At 38.8% G+C, this 16,386-nt stretch overlaps 2 protein-coding genes across 5 annotated transcripts in view; both read right to left on the bottom strand.

The window, feature by feature from the left end:
- LOC127452154 (gastrula zinc finger protein XlCGF8.2DB-like) overlaps window positions 1-16,386 on the bottom strand; it is a 467,064-nt gene that overhangs the window by 383,977 nt on the left and 66,701 nt on the right. The gene's annotated exons all lie outside the window — the stretch shown is intronic.
- LOC127452156 (gastrula zinc finger protein XlCGF57.1-like) overlaps window positions 1-16,386 on the bottom strand; it is a 43,089-nt gene that overhangs the window by 12,946 nt on the left and 13,757 nt on the right. Inside the window, exon 1 of one of the 2 annotated variants that reach the window (XM_051717437.1) lies at window positions 9,961-10,237. The exons of the other annotated variant lie outside the window; for it this stretch is intronic. Within the exon in view, the coding sequence (XP_051573397.1) occupies window positions 9,961-10,042 (82 nt within the window). The 5' untranslated portion in view covers window positions 10,043-10,237. Of the gene's footprint in view, window positions 1-9,960; window positions 10,238-16,386 lie in introns of those variants that run through there. 2 annotated transcript variants of the gene reach the window in all.

Below are 16,386 nucleotides of genomic sequence, written 5' to 3' on the forward strand. Positions count from 1 at the left end.
CATGGCAACACAGTCATCATGACCATGGTGGACCGTTTCTCAAAGGCGGTTCATTTCATCCCCCTCCCCAAATTACCTACAATGAGGGAGACAGCAGTTGAAGTCACTAACCACATCTTCTGCATTCATGGCCTCCCGGTCGATGTGGTTTCTGACATGGGACCCCAGTTCGTGTCATGATATTGGGCAGAATTCTGCCGAAGGCTGGGGACTACTGCAAGTCTGTCCTTTGGGTTCCATCCCCAGACTAATGGGCAGGCAGAGCGGGCAAATCAAGAGCTTGAAAAGACCCTGCATTGCGTCGCTTCCCATAATCCATCTTCTTGGAGCTCTCATTTAGCCTGGGTCGAGTATGCCCCCAATTCCTTTCCATTGTCATCTACGGGGCTATCACCTTTCCAGTGTTGTCTAGGTTACCAGCCCCCTCTGTTCCCTGCCCAAGTACCCAACACCCAGGTCCCTTCAGTGCACGCCTTTATTCAACGATGCTGTCGCACCTGGCGGATAGCCAGAGAAGCCCTCCTCCGGACTGGTGCACATGTCAAGAAGTCAGCAGACTGCCACCGGTCTAAACCTCTAGCTTAAGTCTGCGGGCAGAAGGTCTGGTTGTCTGCTAAAGACATTCCTCTCCGACTCCCCTCTCGTAAGCTGGGGCCCAAATTCATGGGGACTTTTCCCATCACTAAGGTCATTAGCCCAGTGGCGGTCCACCTAAACTGCCCCCTTCCTCAGTCATGTCCAACTTGTTTTCCATGTTTGCCGTGTCAAGCCCATCGTCCGGTCTAATTTTCAATCCTCCACACCCATTCCACCCCCACCTAGTGGAAGGTGCCCCGGCCTATTCCGTTAAACGGTTACTTGACGTCAGACGCAGAGGGGTTCAGTACCTGGTAGACTGGGAGGGTTATGGTCCTGAAGAGAGATGCTGGGTCATTCTGGACTGCGCCCTCATTGATCGGTTCCATCTTCATCATGGTAACTCTTCTGAGGGGGGTACTGTCACGGTCTCAGTGAGTCCGCTGGTTTGTTCCAGTTTGTGTTTAAATTTTTTCTCTGATGATTCAGGTGCCACTGGCTCGTGTAATCAGTGTTACCATGGGAACCCAGCTTTCAGCAAGCAAGCGGAACCTGATCGCTATTAGTTCCCTGCCTATATTTACCTCACTCTGTTTTGTGAAGGCATGTGAAAGGCTTCTCTCCAGTGTGAAATAGCTTGTATTTTAAGTCTTAATTTGTCTATGTAACTATTGCCACACTGATGGCACATGAAAGGCTTCTCTCCAGTATGAATTCTCATGTGCACATTAAGGTATCCTTTAGACCAACGGTCACCAAATAGTGGACCGGACCTCGGCTTATCTTGACATTTGCTGCCCCATCTCACCATTTCAGACAGTTTTGACTTTTTTTTTTATTTTATGGTTTTTTTTTTCTTTCTTCTTTTACAAAGTACTATTACTGCCAACTTGGAAATTTACAATTAGGCCTACAATTTTAAAACATCAGCATTCCTAATGTCATTTCATAGCTACACTGACTACTAATACCATGCAAGTTATTGTCCGGACCTTTGCTGGGATGGAAATCTAGAGACCGGAGCTCTTGGAACTTTCACTGAATACCCCTGCTTTAGACCTAAAACTATTACCACACTGAAGGCATGTGAAAGGCTTCTCTCCAGTGTGAAATAGCATGTGTCTTTTAAGGCCTACTTTGTCTATGTAACTTTTTTCACACTGGTGGCATGTGAAAGGTAGAATGTACGTTCCTCTGATCACACCAGGATTTGTTGATCATAAAACATACACCACCTCCTCTGCAGAGGTCTTTCACTCTGTCCGCTTGGTGCACAGAGAACCCCACAGGTTCGATGGCTGAGTCTGGAATCTCCGCAGACATCCAAGTTTCTGTAAGGCAGATAATGCAGCAGTCCCTCATCTCTCGTTGGAAAGAGATCTGTGCTCTTAGCTCACAGAGCTTGTTGTCTAGAGACTGAACATTTGCCAGTAGAATACTAGGTAGTGATGTCTTAGTCTGACGAGAACGCCGGCTCTCCTTCCCCTATTCCAGCTATGTTTCCGCGGCCATGCTGCCCAGACAAAGGGCTCCGCTGTCGTGTTTGAAAACAGCGGGTCGGCATTGAGGTATTTAAAGTCCGGTTTTCGGTGTGCTATTGCAGAACCAATGTCCAAAAGTGTTTGTCTATCGTAGACAATAAGGCAGATGACATCCAAGACAAAAAACATATGAATTGTAGACAAAACAAACAAAAAACTGCAATGTTGGATCGGAGCTCGCAACGCAGCAGCCATACTCGGCACCATCTTGAACTACAGTTCGAGACTTTCCACACTGAAGGCATGTGAAAGGGCTCTCTCCAGTGTGAAGCCTTATGTGAACCTTAAGGTCTCCTTTATGTGCAAAAGTCTTTCCATAGTGAGGGCAGGTGAAATCATTTTTGGCTCGTTCTGTTTTGTGAGGAATTATTCTGTCAGTAAGGAACCAAAATATTTTTTTTCCAGTTATAAAATGAAGATTTTGAGGAGACCCTCAATGTAAAAGACAAAATCTACAGGCGTCAAGTATAAAAATTTTTATATGTACTAAAGTTTAAAAGTGTTAATGTTAATTCATGTTAACATATTAGGGCTGCACAATAGGCAAATACAAAATTGCACTTTTATCATATTGCGATTGCAACAGCGATATGTTAAATATTTAACATCTCATATTACTGCTGCTGAGATATCAAGGATAAAGAACAGAAAGACATAACTTGCTTGACTATTGCAGTCCTACCGCACAAGATGCAAATGTCAAAAAATGGTGCAAATGTTAATAAGTCCAGCAGCGGCAAGCCAAAAAGAAGAAACAAGGACAAAAAGACATAAAAGAAAGAAAACAAAGAAAGAAAGGTATGGTTGGTTGATCCGTGTAACGCTTTGCCATTCTGTTTTCAGATCATACCATATTTTAAATAGAAATTGTAAGTTTTAAAACCATGTCACTGATTACAGGTGCATCTCAATAAATTAGAATGTCGTGGAAAAGTTCATTTATTTCAGTAATTCAACTCAAATTGTGAAACTCGTGTATTAAATAAATTCAGTGCACACAGACTGAAGAAGTTTAAGTCTTTGGTTCTTTTAATTGTGATGATTTTGGCTCACATTTAACAGAAACCCGCCAATTCACTATCTCAAAAAATTAGAATATGGTGACATGCCAATCAGCTAATCAAATCAAAACACCTGCAAAGGTTTCCTGAGCCTTCAAAATGGTCTCTCAGTTTGGTTCACTAGGCTACACAATCATGGGGAAGACTGCTGATCTGACAGTTGTCCAGAAGACAATCATTGACACCGTTCACAAGGAGGGTAAGCCACAAACATTCATTGCCAAAGAAGCTGACTGTTCACAGAGTGCTGTATCCAAGCATGTTAACAGAAAGTTGAGTGGAAGGAAAAAGTTTGGAAGAAAAAGATGCACAACCAACTGAGAGAACCGCAGCCTTGTGAGGATTGTCAAGCAAAATCGATTCAAGAATTTGGGTGAACTTCACAAGGAATGGACTGAGGCTGGGGTCAAGGCATCAAGAGCCACCACACACAGACATGTCAAGGAATTTGGCTACAGTTGTCGTATTCCTCTTGTTAAGCCACTCCTGAACCACAGACAACGTCAGAGGCGTCTTACCTGGGCTAAAGTCCTCTTTTCAGATGAGAGCAATTTTTGTATTTCATTTGGAAACCAAGGTCCTAGAGTCTGGAGGAAGGGTGGAGAAGCTCATAGCCCAAGTTGCTTGAAGTCCAGTGTTAAGTTTCCACAGTCTGTGATGATTTGGGGTGCAATGTCATCTGCTGGTGTTGGTCCATTGTGTTTTTTGAAAACCAAAGTCACTGCACCTGTTTACCAAGAAATTTTGAAGCACTTCATGCTTCCTTCTGCTGACCAGCTTTTTAAAGATGCTGATTTCATTTTCCAGCAGGATTTGGCACTTGCCCACACTGCCAAAAGCACCAAGAGTTGGTTAAATGACCATGGTGTTGGTGTGCTTGACTGGCCAGCAAACTCACCAGACCTGAACCCCATAGAGAATCTATGGGGTATTGTCAAGAGGAAAATGAGAAACAAGAGACCAAAAAATGCAGATGAGCTGAAGGCCACTGTCAAAGAAACCTGGGCTTCCATACCACCTCAGCAGTGCCACAAACTGATCACCTCCATGCCACACCGAATTGAGGCAGTAATTAAAGCAAAAGGAGCACCTACCAAGTATTGAATACATATACAGTAAATGAACATACTTTCCAGAAGGCCAACAATTCACTAAAAATGTTTTTTTTATTGGTCTTATGATGTATTCTAATTTATTGAGATAGTGAATTGGTGGGTTTTTGTTAAATGTGAGCCAAAATCATCACAATTAAAAGAACCAAAGACTTAAACTACTTCAGTCTGTGTGCACTGAATTTATTTAATACACGAGTTTCACAATTTGAGTTGAATTACTGAAATGAATGAACTTTTCCACGACATTCTAATTTATTGAGATGCACCTGTATATGTTTCTAAAGTATTCTTTTCAAAAATACATTTATCAAATATCAGCATTATTCTACATTATATTCAGTATTATACAGTTTAACATAGTACATTTATCTGCAAACGCAGTGCAGATTCACTCTTATGCTGAAAAGTCTCATCCTGGTGCTCACTGTATTACATGCAATTATATGATGAGAAACAATCTAAAACACTTAAAAAAAAAAATAACAGCACACATGACATTCATGAAAGCTGCATGATTGATTACTTTGAAACTGAAAGCGCGGTATGATGTTGCATGAGTTTAATCAAAATGATGGCGCTCCCTTTCTACATTGTGCACAAGTTTAATCCAAATGATGCCGCTCCATTTCTCCATTGTGCACGAGTTTAATCAAAAAGATTGCGCTCCATTTCTCCATTGTTATCGGTTTGATTGACGCGGATACGCACACTCGTTTGCTCAGTGAAGTTTAACGGAGATTCGCATGTGATAAAAACATACAGTATTGCGAAATATCCGGAAATACATGCCAGATTTTGATTTCATAGCATGTATACATTATAAAACATAGAAAATAGCAGTAAAATGTAAGTTATGCACTGGAAAGAAACAACTCTTAAGCTCATCAAACAACACAAGCCCTCTTTCAACACACCTGATAGTGAAACTGCTCCACATTAAACTGTATGCTTATTATGATCTTTGTTTGCTTGAAGTGTTTATAAAGTGCTCTTGTGTGCTGGACATCTTGGGTCATGTTTTTCAGCTTCAATTTGTCTCCGTAATTGCTGCACGTGGAGGATTTTTTGATGAGAACTCTTTGAAGTAGTTTAAGAAGTTCTGAATATTTTTTTCAAATTGTAATAGTAATTTTTCACGTTATTAATGCCTGACTATACATTGTGATCACTTGAATGCCACTTTGGTGAATAAAAGTACCAATTTCTTTCCATAAGAGCAAAATCTACATTATTCCAAACTTTTGGCCACCAGTGTAAATTTGAAAACTGTATTTTGTGTTTACTCAGGTTGCCTTTATGTTATAAATCATTTGAAGATCTTAAACAATTTAGTATGAAAAATACACAAAAACAGAGCACTGTACATGCCCTCCCAACTAAATTAAAGCTAATAACTGAATGTTAATTAACTTATGTATTGATTCATGTAATAGTAAAAGCTATAGTAAATCAACAGTTCACAGCATCAAATAAGTGTGTTATGAGATATTATAAGCAGTTCTGTTCACTTACATTAAAGTTATCAGTTGTGTAATCGCTATCAAATGATGCTTTTTTCCTTTCAAGTGACTGTGATGATCGTTTTTCTTTATTCTGATTCACTGTCTCCACAGTTTTCAATCAAATTACTGTGTAATTTAACTATTTATTTTACAAAAAACGTCAGATAAACATGCTTTACAATCTCACTCATCATTCCAGCCCACTTAAGAATATTGTCTATTCCGTTTATGAAAATATTTTTGCAAAAAATGTGCCGTTAATGGCAATCTCCAATTCATTCCTATGGGGAGTTCTGCAGAGCCTGTCAGAGAAAACGACCGTAACCAAGGGAGGAGGAGCTTAGCGAAGGTTCAATTGATGTTTAGCAAGGGTCTGCAACCTTTTTGACATGAAGTGCCATTTTTAATTTTCCTTATTAATCACTGTGCCATACCCCCTCCGGAAGGAAGGAAGTCCAGAGGGAAAGAAAGGCTATTTTTCTGAAAGCAAAAAGCCATTAATAATACAAGAAGCTGTAGGCTGTATCTGCTCAACCACACAGAGCGACCAATGGTTCGTAATGAGCAGTGGTGTGCGAATGGTTTGTCCGCGCTGAGCCCTTCTGTTGACTAGAGCAGTCTTGTTACACTTTAACAATCGGTGTGTCTCAGTCAGCTCCCTAGTTCAGTAGTCAGTTCACTGACCAGGGAGTCGACCATTACTTGGGCTGTCCCAATTTCAAAATCGTTCCAGTGCATAAAAACATTCACTCCCTAAAAGTACCCTGGATGTAAGAGGAAGATTTGGCATGTAGGTGCAAGGGACTTCGATAGACTAAAATGCATACTCGTCTCTCTCTTTCTCTCTATCGCTCGCGTACGAGTGAGTGATTAAGAAGAGTGCCAATCGTGGATCAAACAATAATTTGCAGACCTTTTGCGGTAAGATATGTTCCCCACAGTTTTTCACTAAATAAACACAAGGGAGAATGAGATTTAATCATTTTCAGTGATATGCACTTTTACATTTATATTCCATATACAATGATACATAGCAGCTTAAGAAAATAAATTATTTACCTTCATATATTTTTACCAAAACATTTTTGTAAATAAACAACAAGGTGTGCAAAAACTATATATCACTCACTTATTTTTTGGAAGCCAGTTAAATATTACGTAATACTTAATTATTACTGTGCGACCAAGTCAAGTTTATTATTCTAACATATTTTTCACCAGATAGTTCCAGTCCTCGAATCTAATTTGACAAGAGGCGTTCCAAGAGTGCTGATAGCTCAGACCATCAGAACTGGGACACTTCTTTTTTTGCATCGCTCTGCTTGTGTTTGTGGCATTCTAAACTAAAGTGTAAGAACTGCCCAGATGTGTAAAAACAGCTAGACGTGCGTACTTTCATTTACCTCTGTGACATTAAAGACTTTAGCCAGCAGGTGGTGACAAAAGACCATTTTTATGTGTTACGAGCCAGTTGATTTGACATTCGTTGACAAAGCGAACAGGTTTCATTGAAGTCATCAGAATTGTCTCTCACTCCATGATCGCTCGGATTACTACTACACTACAGCTGGGAAATAGAGTTAAACTAATATCTTTTAATATATTATGCATTAAGGTGTATCACAGCACTTACCTGATAAAGAGACGTAAACATTCAACATGGCGGAGGACAAAAAGGTTTCTGTAGTGAATGACTCTTCCGAAATGCTGCAGTGAAATATTCAGGGGGGACCCCCGCTTGCACGGCTATTTTACAGAGAGAAAATAGAACGTATCTGACCATAATTCCATTATCTTTAGAAAGATGACTAACACTATACTACAGCTAAGGAGTAGTTAAACAGCTCCAGCTTTACTGTTCATCACTGTTCGGGAGTCGCGACAGATACAGGTAATCGCACACGCTCGATCGCTTTCTCTCTCAAACACACACATCCTTGTTTCTCCAATAACTTGTTAGAAACAGCCCAAGCCATCGTTACTAGTGCTAAAGTGATGTTTTTGAATTCGTAACGGAGGCTTTGGAGCATCTTTTGAACTAGCGGATCCTAATCCGTTGCGTAAGTAGCTCCATGCACAAGTGCGTTTTTTGTGACAGTCCTTAGTTTCATTTATTTATTTGCTTGTTCGTTGAACTGTTGTATAAGCGATACTAAAATTAAAAAGATGTAACGATTCAAGACTTTCTGCAAAACCGGAAGTACACACTCATTTCAGTTCCCGTGTATGCACTTATGAGCTTATGCATTCTGCAAGCATGGAACGCAGATACGCATCTAAACCGTCAACTACACTTCAAAATTCATTCAAAATATCCATCTTGGCGAAGTATTAATGTCTAAAGTTAACATAAGCAGTACGTAAGTCGAGTAAGTGACAACCCTACTGGACATGACGCAAAAAAAGCTCGACGAATTGATGAAATATGGCCCATTCACAACAAAAGCGAGGCAAATACTCGCCATTAGCACATTCATCTTTAATAGGCAGAGGTGGTGGCACAGACAGACTATAAATTTTTTGCTGGTCGAAAAAAAAAAATCAAAGGAAATGTATTTCTTTACAAGCTGCATCTGCAATGACAAATTTGTTGTTAATTTGCTCAACAAGAAAGAAAACATTTTAGACACTTTCACAAACTACTTCAATTCACCTGCTAGACAAGTTGACTGGCATTATAAGCATGTGCAACACATTCTGAGGGGCTACTGGAAATAATCGAGTGTAAAAAATATTAACTAATAAAACAAATGTTGTAAATTGGAACCATAATGATAATGTGTTACTGTCATGTAGATCTACTTGCATTCGCTGGCGGGCCCGCAAGAGAGAAAAAAATAACTGTCAAAATATTAATAACTACAGTCTTGACCAACACTAAATAGGTATCGTTTGAAAGCTTAGAAGCTTTACTTTCCAATGCATGCAGGCAATATGACCAAAACAGAACAAGTGCTTTGAAACTTGCAGACGAATCAATCAGAAGTGTTCCTTTTTGATAATTTTTTTTTTTTTTAAATTGCACTGTACATATTATTGAAATAAGTAAAAATATCAAACTGATCAAATAGCCATGTGTCATGTGTTGTTGGAAAGCTCTCAAAGAGTAGAATACAACCAGCCTATTTGTTTTACTCACAAACAAAAATGTTGTGAGTAATAGCTAAGTATACGTCTTTATGTTGGTGTTGCTTATATGCCGCATTTTCACTTGTAACTTCATGGAAAATAAACGGAACATAAAATATCACATACCATTATTTAGAGGCGATTATCTTTCAAACAAGTCCACACAAAAGGTAATCTGATGCATAGATTATTAGATAATCCACACGATGCACAATGTTACATATGGCCACCAGGAGATAGCCAAGTACATGACACAGACTCAATGATGACTCAAATGGCACAGAATGAAACTCATTCAATGAAATCTCAATACAAAACTCATGTATCCATGCTATGCAAACCTTTAGTCATTGTTGTGTTTGCATGTGTAATTAGTTCTTATGTACAATTATGATGTTTTATTTGTTTGGAGAGGCTTTTGGACACATGGATGTTTTTGGATACTATGATAAATGATTTTTTTAATGCTATAAATTTTGATTGCTTTGTTGTAACAACACAAACTTTTTCTCAGATACGGTTGACATGACTGGGAACAAAACAAAAGCAGTTTTTCAGAGCCACCTTATTTACACTCAGATATATACGTATAATGTCAAATCAGAAAAATAAGAAAAAGTACATTTTTGGCTCAATTTTTTGTGATTTTTCAGCAGTTTCTTAGGCTGAGAGTCTCAGAATGTATCAAAATCTATATTCTTACAAAATTTGAAAAGTTTTCTTTACAGTGTTACCAAACACTTGACTCTCCTTGCTTTTCTTTTCTTTTTCTTTTTTTTTTTTTTTTTAAGTTATAAGCCTTTAATTTTGGGTATGCCACTGAAACAGGAACTTTTCTAAACACCCTCAGAGCTTAAAGGTTTGGCGCTTCTACAAAGTTAAAAAGTCTTTGTTCTTAAGAGGAAATTCCCCATCTTCACGTATATTCGCGAGGTTTTTATTTGTTGAACGATTTTATTTTTTAGCTCCTCTGGTTTTTACAGTCATGAAATCTGTTCAACTGTCTGAATGTAAAGAATGAAGATTGAACACGAACCTGTTTGTTCCTCAGTGTGTTCTCTTTTAATTCTGCATGCTTCTGGATAACCCATATCTTCACTCTCCTCTTTAATAAACATCTTTACAACAGTGTCACACAGATTTCACTTGTTTCCTGGAGTTTTGCTGATTTACAGACAACTCGCAATTCTCCCGCTTTCTACTTGAAAATAAACACTGGAACAGTGTTTAAAATCTACAATAAAATTTGTGAAATCACTGTAAATAAAAGAACTGAAACTGAAGCATTCATTCTTTTTCTGCTGGGAATCTTCTTCTTCTTGTCTAACGGAGAATCGCAAACTAATACAGCTCATTATCGCCACCTACTGAAAGCATGGACCAGTGACATTGTGAAAAGTAGACATCATTTTGACAATAATCATTTTAATCTAAGTAACGTTTCAACGTTACTAATATTAATATCCTGTTGATGGGAAGTGTGTTTTAGGTGTGCGTCTCCTTTGTTTCTACTTTTGGACTATTATTTTATTGGACTCTGCACCCTAACACCTGGTAAATTGGATGTGCGTGCTTTTGTTGATATTTTTTGGGACACACGCAGGGTTCCCACTCTTTTTAAGGCAGTTTTCCAGGACATTTATGAGCCCGACTGGTGTAATATTTAAGTAAAAACACACAAGCGATCATGCTGTATATTGTGGTTATTATATGGTTATTTTTCAGAATTCCGTATTCAACAGTTTAATTTTAATGTCAAAATGATGTCTATTCAAACGAATTCATCAAAACTTGAATCAAATGAAAATAGAATTCATTAAAAAAAAAATTAAACAGCATTGGGTTATTTTATAGTAGTACATATAAACAGTAGGCATCCAGCGTAAAACCTGTGCCAAGTCACAAGGGGGCGAGTGGAGTGGGGTGTCTGTGGTCTGTGAGTGGGGGGGCACATAGGGGGGCCAGCCCCCGCCCCCCCATATGTTTTTGTAGTTAACATTACAGCAATGTTGAAACAAACAAATCAGATTTTGCATTATATCAACACTTACTTGAACTACTTCCTCAGAGCAATGCAGAGATGACAGCAGATAAGCAGGGAACGTACGTGACATGGCTTTTTTCATGACAGTTAAACGCTGATGTCGTTTCTCCACATGCAGCAGCCGGCAGTGAAAAAAAAAAAAATTTTTGTATTTGACACCTATTCCAAGTCCCGATCGTTACCTTGTTTTTGTAAATGTAGAAAACAACCTTGTTAGTGACACAGTTTATTATATTAAAATATTTTCAAGGTCAAATAACTCCTTTTCAGCACATTTAGGTATGTTTATCATTTTCCATGACTGGAAAACTGCATTGCAAAATTCCAAGTTTTCCAGGACCTGTGGGAACCCTGATACAGACATCACAAAACACAGTCAGTTACAGTACATTATATCATTACCACAATATTTAGGAATCCAAATTATATTTTCATGATGGTCTTAGTATTCAGGGGTCTGGATGTTTTCAACCACACAGAGCGACCAATGGTTCGTAATGAGCAGTGGTGTGCGAATGGTTTGTCCACGCTGAGCCCTTCTGTTGACTAGAGCAGTCTTGTTACACTTTAACAATCGGTGTGTCTCAATCAGCTCCCTAGTTCAGTAGTCAGTTCACTGACCAGGGAGTCGACCGTTAGAAGACAAAGTTAAATTTGTTTTTTTAAAGTATTACTCTGGCTTTGTGAATATGAAATTTACTCAGAAGACAATCAACATTAATGTTATATGATTTAATATTTGAAACAAATAACTTGGTTTATGTAAATCTGTACCTAGCTTTTATAAAAACAATACAGCAACATCTGTCCAAAAAGTAGAAATAATAAAAATAAAAAACAGGTGTGAAACTTTTTTATTTTTTACAAAAGCAGCATAGAAAATCTCAAAGAATCTGTTTAACAAATTATTGCAAGGGTAATAAATATAAGTAATGCCAATAAGATAGTGAAGTTCTCCAATTTAACTTAGGTGAAATAATTTATGAGAAGATACAGTGCATCCGGAAAGTATTCGCAGCGCTTCACTTTTTCCACATTTTGTTATGTTACAGCCTTATTCCAAAATTATTAAACAAAAATGTTTAAATTCATTATATTCCTCAAAATTCTACAAACAATACCCCATAATGACAACGTGAAAGAAGTTTGTTTGAAATCTTTGCAAATTTATTAAAAATAAAAAACAAAAAAATCACATGTACATAAGTATTCACAGCCTTTGCCATGACACTCAAAATTGAGCTCAGGTGCATCCTGTTTCCACTGATCATCCTTGAGATGTTTCTACAACTTGATTGGAGCCCACCTGTGGTAAATTCAGTTGATTTGACATGATTTGGAAAGGCACACACCTGTCTATATAAGGTCCCACAGTTAACAGTGCATGTCAGAGCACAAACCAAGCCATGAAGTTCAAGGAATTGTCTGTAGACCTCCGAGACAGGATTGTATCGAGGCACAGATCTGGGGAAGGGTACAGAAAAATGTCTACAGCATTGAAGGTCCCAATAAGCACAGTGGCCTCCATCATCCATAAATGGAAGAAGTTTGGAACCACCAGGACTCTTCCTAGAGCTGGCCGCCCGGCCAAACTGTGCGATCGGGGGAGAAGGGCCTTGGTCAGGGAGGTGACCAAGAACCCGATGGTCACTCTGACAGAGCTCCAGCATTTCTCTGTGGAGAGAGGAGAACCTTCCAGAAGAACAACCATCTCTGCAGCACTCCACCAATCAGGCCTGTATGGTGGAGTGGCCAGACGGAAGCCACTCCTCAGTAAAAGGCACATGACAGCCCGCCTGGAGTTTGCCAAAAGGCACCTGAAGGACTCTCAGACCATGAGAAACAAAGATTGAACTCTTTGGCCTGAATGGCAAGCGTCATGTCTGGAGGAAACCAGGCACCGCTCATCACCTGGCCAATACCATCCCTACAGTGAAGCATGGTGGTGGCAGCATCATGCTGTGGGGATGTTTTTCAGCGGCAGGAACTGGGAGACTAGTCAGGATTGAGGGAAAGATGAATGCAGCAATGTACAGAGACATCCTTGATGAAAACCTGCTCCAGAGCGCTCTGGACCTCAGACTGGGGCGATGGTTCATCTTCCTACAGGACAACGACCCTAAGCACGCAGCCAAGATAACAAAGGAGTGGCTACGGGACAACTCTGTGAATGTCCTTGAGTGGCCCAGCCAGAGTCCAGACTTGAACCTGATTGAACATCTCTGGAGAGATCTGAAAATGACTGTGTACCGATGCTCCCCATCCAACCTGATGGAGCTTGAGAGGTCCTGCAAAGAAGAATGGGAGAAACTGCCCAAAAATAGATGTGCCAAGCTTGTAGCATCATACTCAAAAAGACTTGAGGCTGTAATTGGTGCCAAAGTATTGAGCAAAGGCTGTGAATACATATGTACATGTGATTTTCTTTTTCTTTTTTTTCTTTTTATAAATTTGCAAAGATTTCATACAAACTTCTTTCACGTTGTCATTATAGGGTATTGCTTGTAGAATTTTGAAGAAAATAATGAATTTAATCCATTTTGGAATAAGGCTGTAACAACAAAATGTGGAAAAAGGGAAGCGCTGTGAATACTTTCCGGATGCACTGTATAAATAAAATCAGCATGGCTTTACAAATAATTTCTCATTAGTTTATATCTAGTCCCATGACCTTTTCCACCCCATGCCAACCACTTCAGCTTGAAAAACGATATACAATTTATAAAGCAGAGGTGTGAAATGCCGAGCGCAGCTTTCCCCAGACAGAAAGCACGCACCGCAGCCACCATTGCCCTTGCTCTCCTCCAGCGCTCTAAAAGGCCATTTTAAATCTACTTTGAGCAGCACGTAGAAGAGGGGGGTGTCTCTTAAATCTGAGTGGAAAGTTCATTGGTTACTCCCACAAGTCAATTTGTCCAATAGCATTTTTAAACTCGATTGTCAAATTAATAAAGTAAAGCTATTGGCAAATGGTTGAAGAAAAGCAATTGGCTCTCTAGGGTCTTAGTTGGATGACAGAGGTCCCAGTGTGTGTTGGTATGGCTTATTACTGCCTGGAACCTACAGCTCATAGTAAAGTATTACTTCAAAAGACTTCTTAATATTGATTGTGAACAAACCAATTGCAGAACCACTGCTATTTTCATATAACACAAATTATTCCTGTAATGGTGCTTTTTCACACCATGCACAAGAAACCCTGAATTCAATACAAATATGCAATAATTGAATAAAGAAAAGTCAATAAATCTGTTTACTTTTACATTGTTTTTAATGTTATGCATCATATTTTATACTATATACTAATCATCTCACTCATATAAAAAAAAAACATTCTATTTTCCTTAAAATGCATCAAAAACAAGGAAAGAACGTAATTAAACAGTTATGTTAAATCAGGTAAATAAATGCCTTAACAGCATTACATTTATAAAACTCATGCAATGACAGCTGAATATGGAATGAGCAGGAAACCAAAATAAATATCTTTGTAGAATAGCAACTGTGCCACCTACTGTACAGGGGTGAAATCAGGATTTAAAATGAACACCCGCCAACCCGTCAAATGCAGGTAAAAATTGGCAGTGGTGGGTAACTGTCACTCTTACCAGCCACTTTTGTGAGTGACGTTTTCAGGGTTTTCCTGCATTGAAAATTCTATGAATGTCGGGCGACTTGGACCCACTGCCAATGCAAATTTAATGGTATTCATGCCTCTCATAACTTACACGTGCATCTGTGCAGGCCAAATGGAATGTGCTATTGCGCGAACCGCCAAAGCGCACATCATGCTGGGTGTCTACAGGCAAAGCAAGCATTTTCAATTCATTCAAATGGGAGCCGAGCACCACGCTCGTGAGGTGGATTCTCATTGGAATGCATTGAAAAGAGTGGATACACACGTCAGCGTGCTCCAGCCGGAGCTCTGGGACAGCACAGAGCAAAACTTGTGTGACTCAGTCGGGCTTTACGTACTCAGTATCAGGCCGGTTGGCAGAGACCATAAAACTTATGATTACATTGTATTATAAAGCTCTATATGAAGGAAGTCGAACCCCTCAAATGGCTAGACAGCCCCTTCATTATGAACAGCAACGACGAGGTAAATAGGAAACAAATACATATAATTCATTTTTAAAATGCACATCATCATCCTTACTAAAATGTTTGTTTTTTACTGCAGCAGCACTAAGTGGTAACTTGTATAGATTCATATTAAATCTATTATAGTGAATCTATTAGACTTTATTTTTATTACATCTGAAAAGTTGTAAATTAAAGGTTTCTAAATGTGTTTAGAATTAGTTTTTTATAAATAAATACCACAATTAATTTTTTAGGAAAGACTGTCAACATAACCTAACCACAGTAATGTGGAGCCATCCATGGTGTATGTGGTAATGGCCTTTTCTTTACAAATGCCACTGTTAAACACTGACCACATTTACATGCACTTAAGAAAACGGTTTATTCCAGGGTTTTTGCAGAATGCAGCATTTTGAAATGTTATGTAAACGAGAAAGCAAATTTCTTTATGCCGTTTAAAGGATTAAGAGAAAGCAGTTTAACAAACCTAGGTTTCTCCAGGAGAATGCGGCTTCAGGCCCGATATACTTCCGGAGAAGTTCTTCTTCATTCTTCATTCAGGGGTAAAAAGAAGTTATAAACAGCTGAGTAACGGTATACTGTTCCTGAACATTCAGATACCCGCCACACTGCTACGGCAAGCATTTAGAAGGGCATTTAAATATGAGGATGCTCAGTAAAACCTAACTAGTAACATTAAAATGTGTTATCAATGACTTTGTGCATCATTCTATGCGTAGAAGTCACATGAGGTCAGTAAAAGAAGTTGTTTTGACCACTCAATAAAGATTTAAAGTAATATACTGTATATGCAGTAGAAAATGTTGAATTTGTCTTGTTTAGATTCTGAATTCATGATGCTAATGTGCAAACACTCTATACCCACATATATATGCAACGATTACACTCTGTTATAGTAATTTATGATGACACTGATACTACTGCAAAGATGGGTGTATATTAGAGTAAAAATTGGCAAAATACAGACAAAAGACTGATGATAAGAGAGGCATATCTTACTTTGGGCAGATGTGTGAATGGCTTTCACTGCAAATGGCACATGAGTAAATGGGCACTTGAGAGCATTTAAGTAGATTTAAAGAAATAGTTCACCCAAAAATTTAAATTCTCTCATTATTCACACCCTGATAGCTTCCCAGATGTGTATGACTGTCTTTTTTCAGCAGAACACAAATGAAGATTTTTAGAAGAAGACAGAGCTCTGTCAGGTCCTTATAATAGAAGTACACGGGTGCCAGCACTCTGATGGTCTAAAAGTCATATTTAGGCAGCAATAACGTTTTTCACACGACTCAAGTCAATCAATGAATG

This window comes from Myxocyprinus asiaticus, chromosome 14 (genome assembly GCF_019703515.2).
Source record: "Myxocyprinus asiaticus isolate MX2 ecotype Aquarium Trade chromosome 14, UBuf_Myxa_2, whole genome shotgun sequence".
NCBI classification, from domain to species: domain Eukaryota; kingdom Metazoa; phylum Chordata; class Actinopteri; order Cypriniformes; family Catostomidae; genus Myxocyprinus; species Myxocyprinus asiaticus.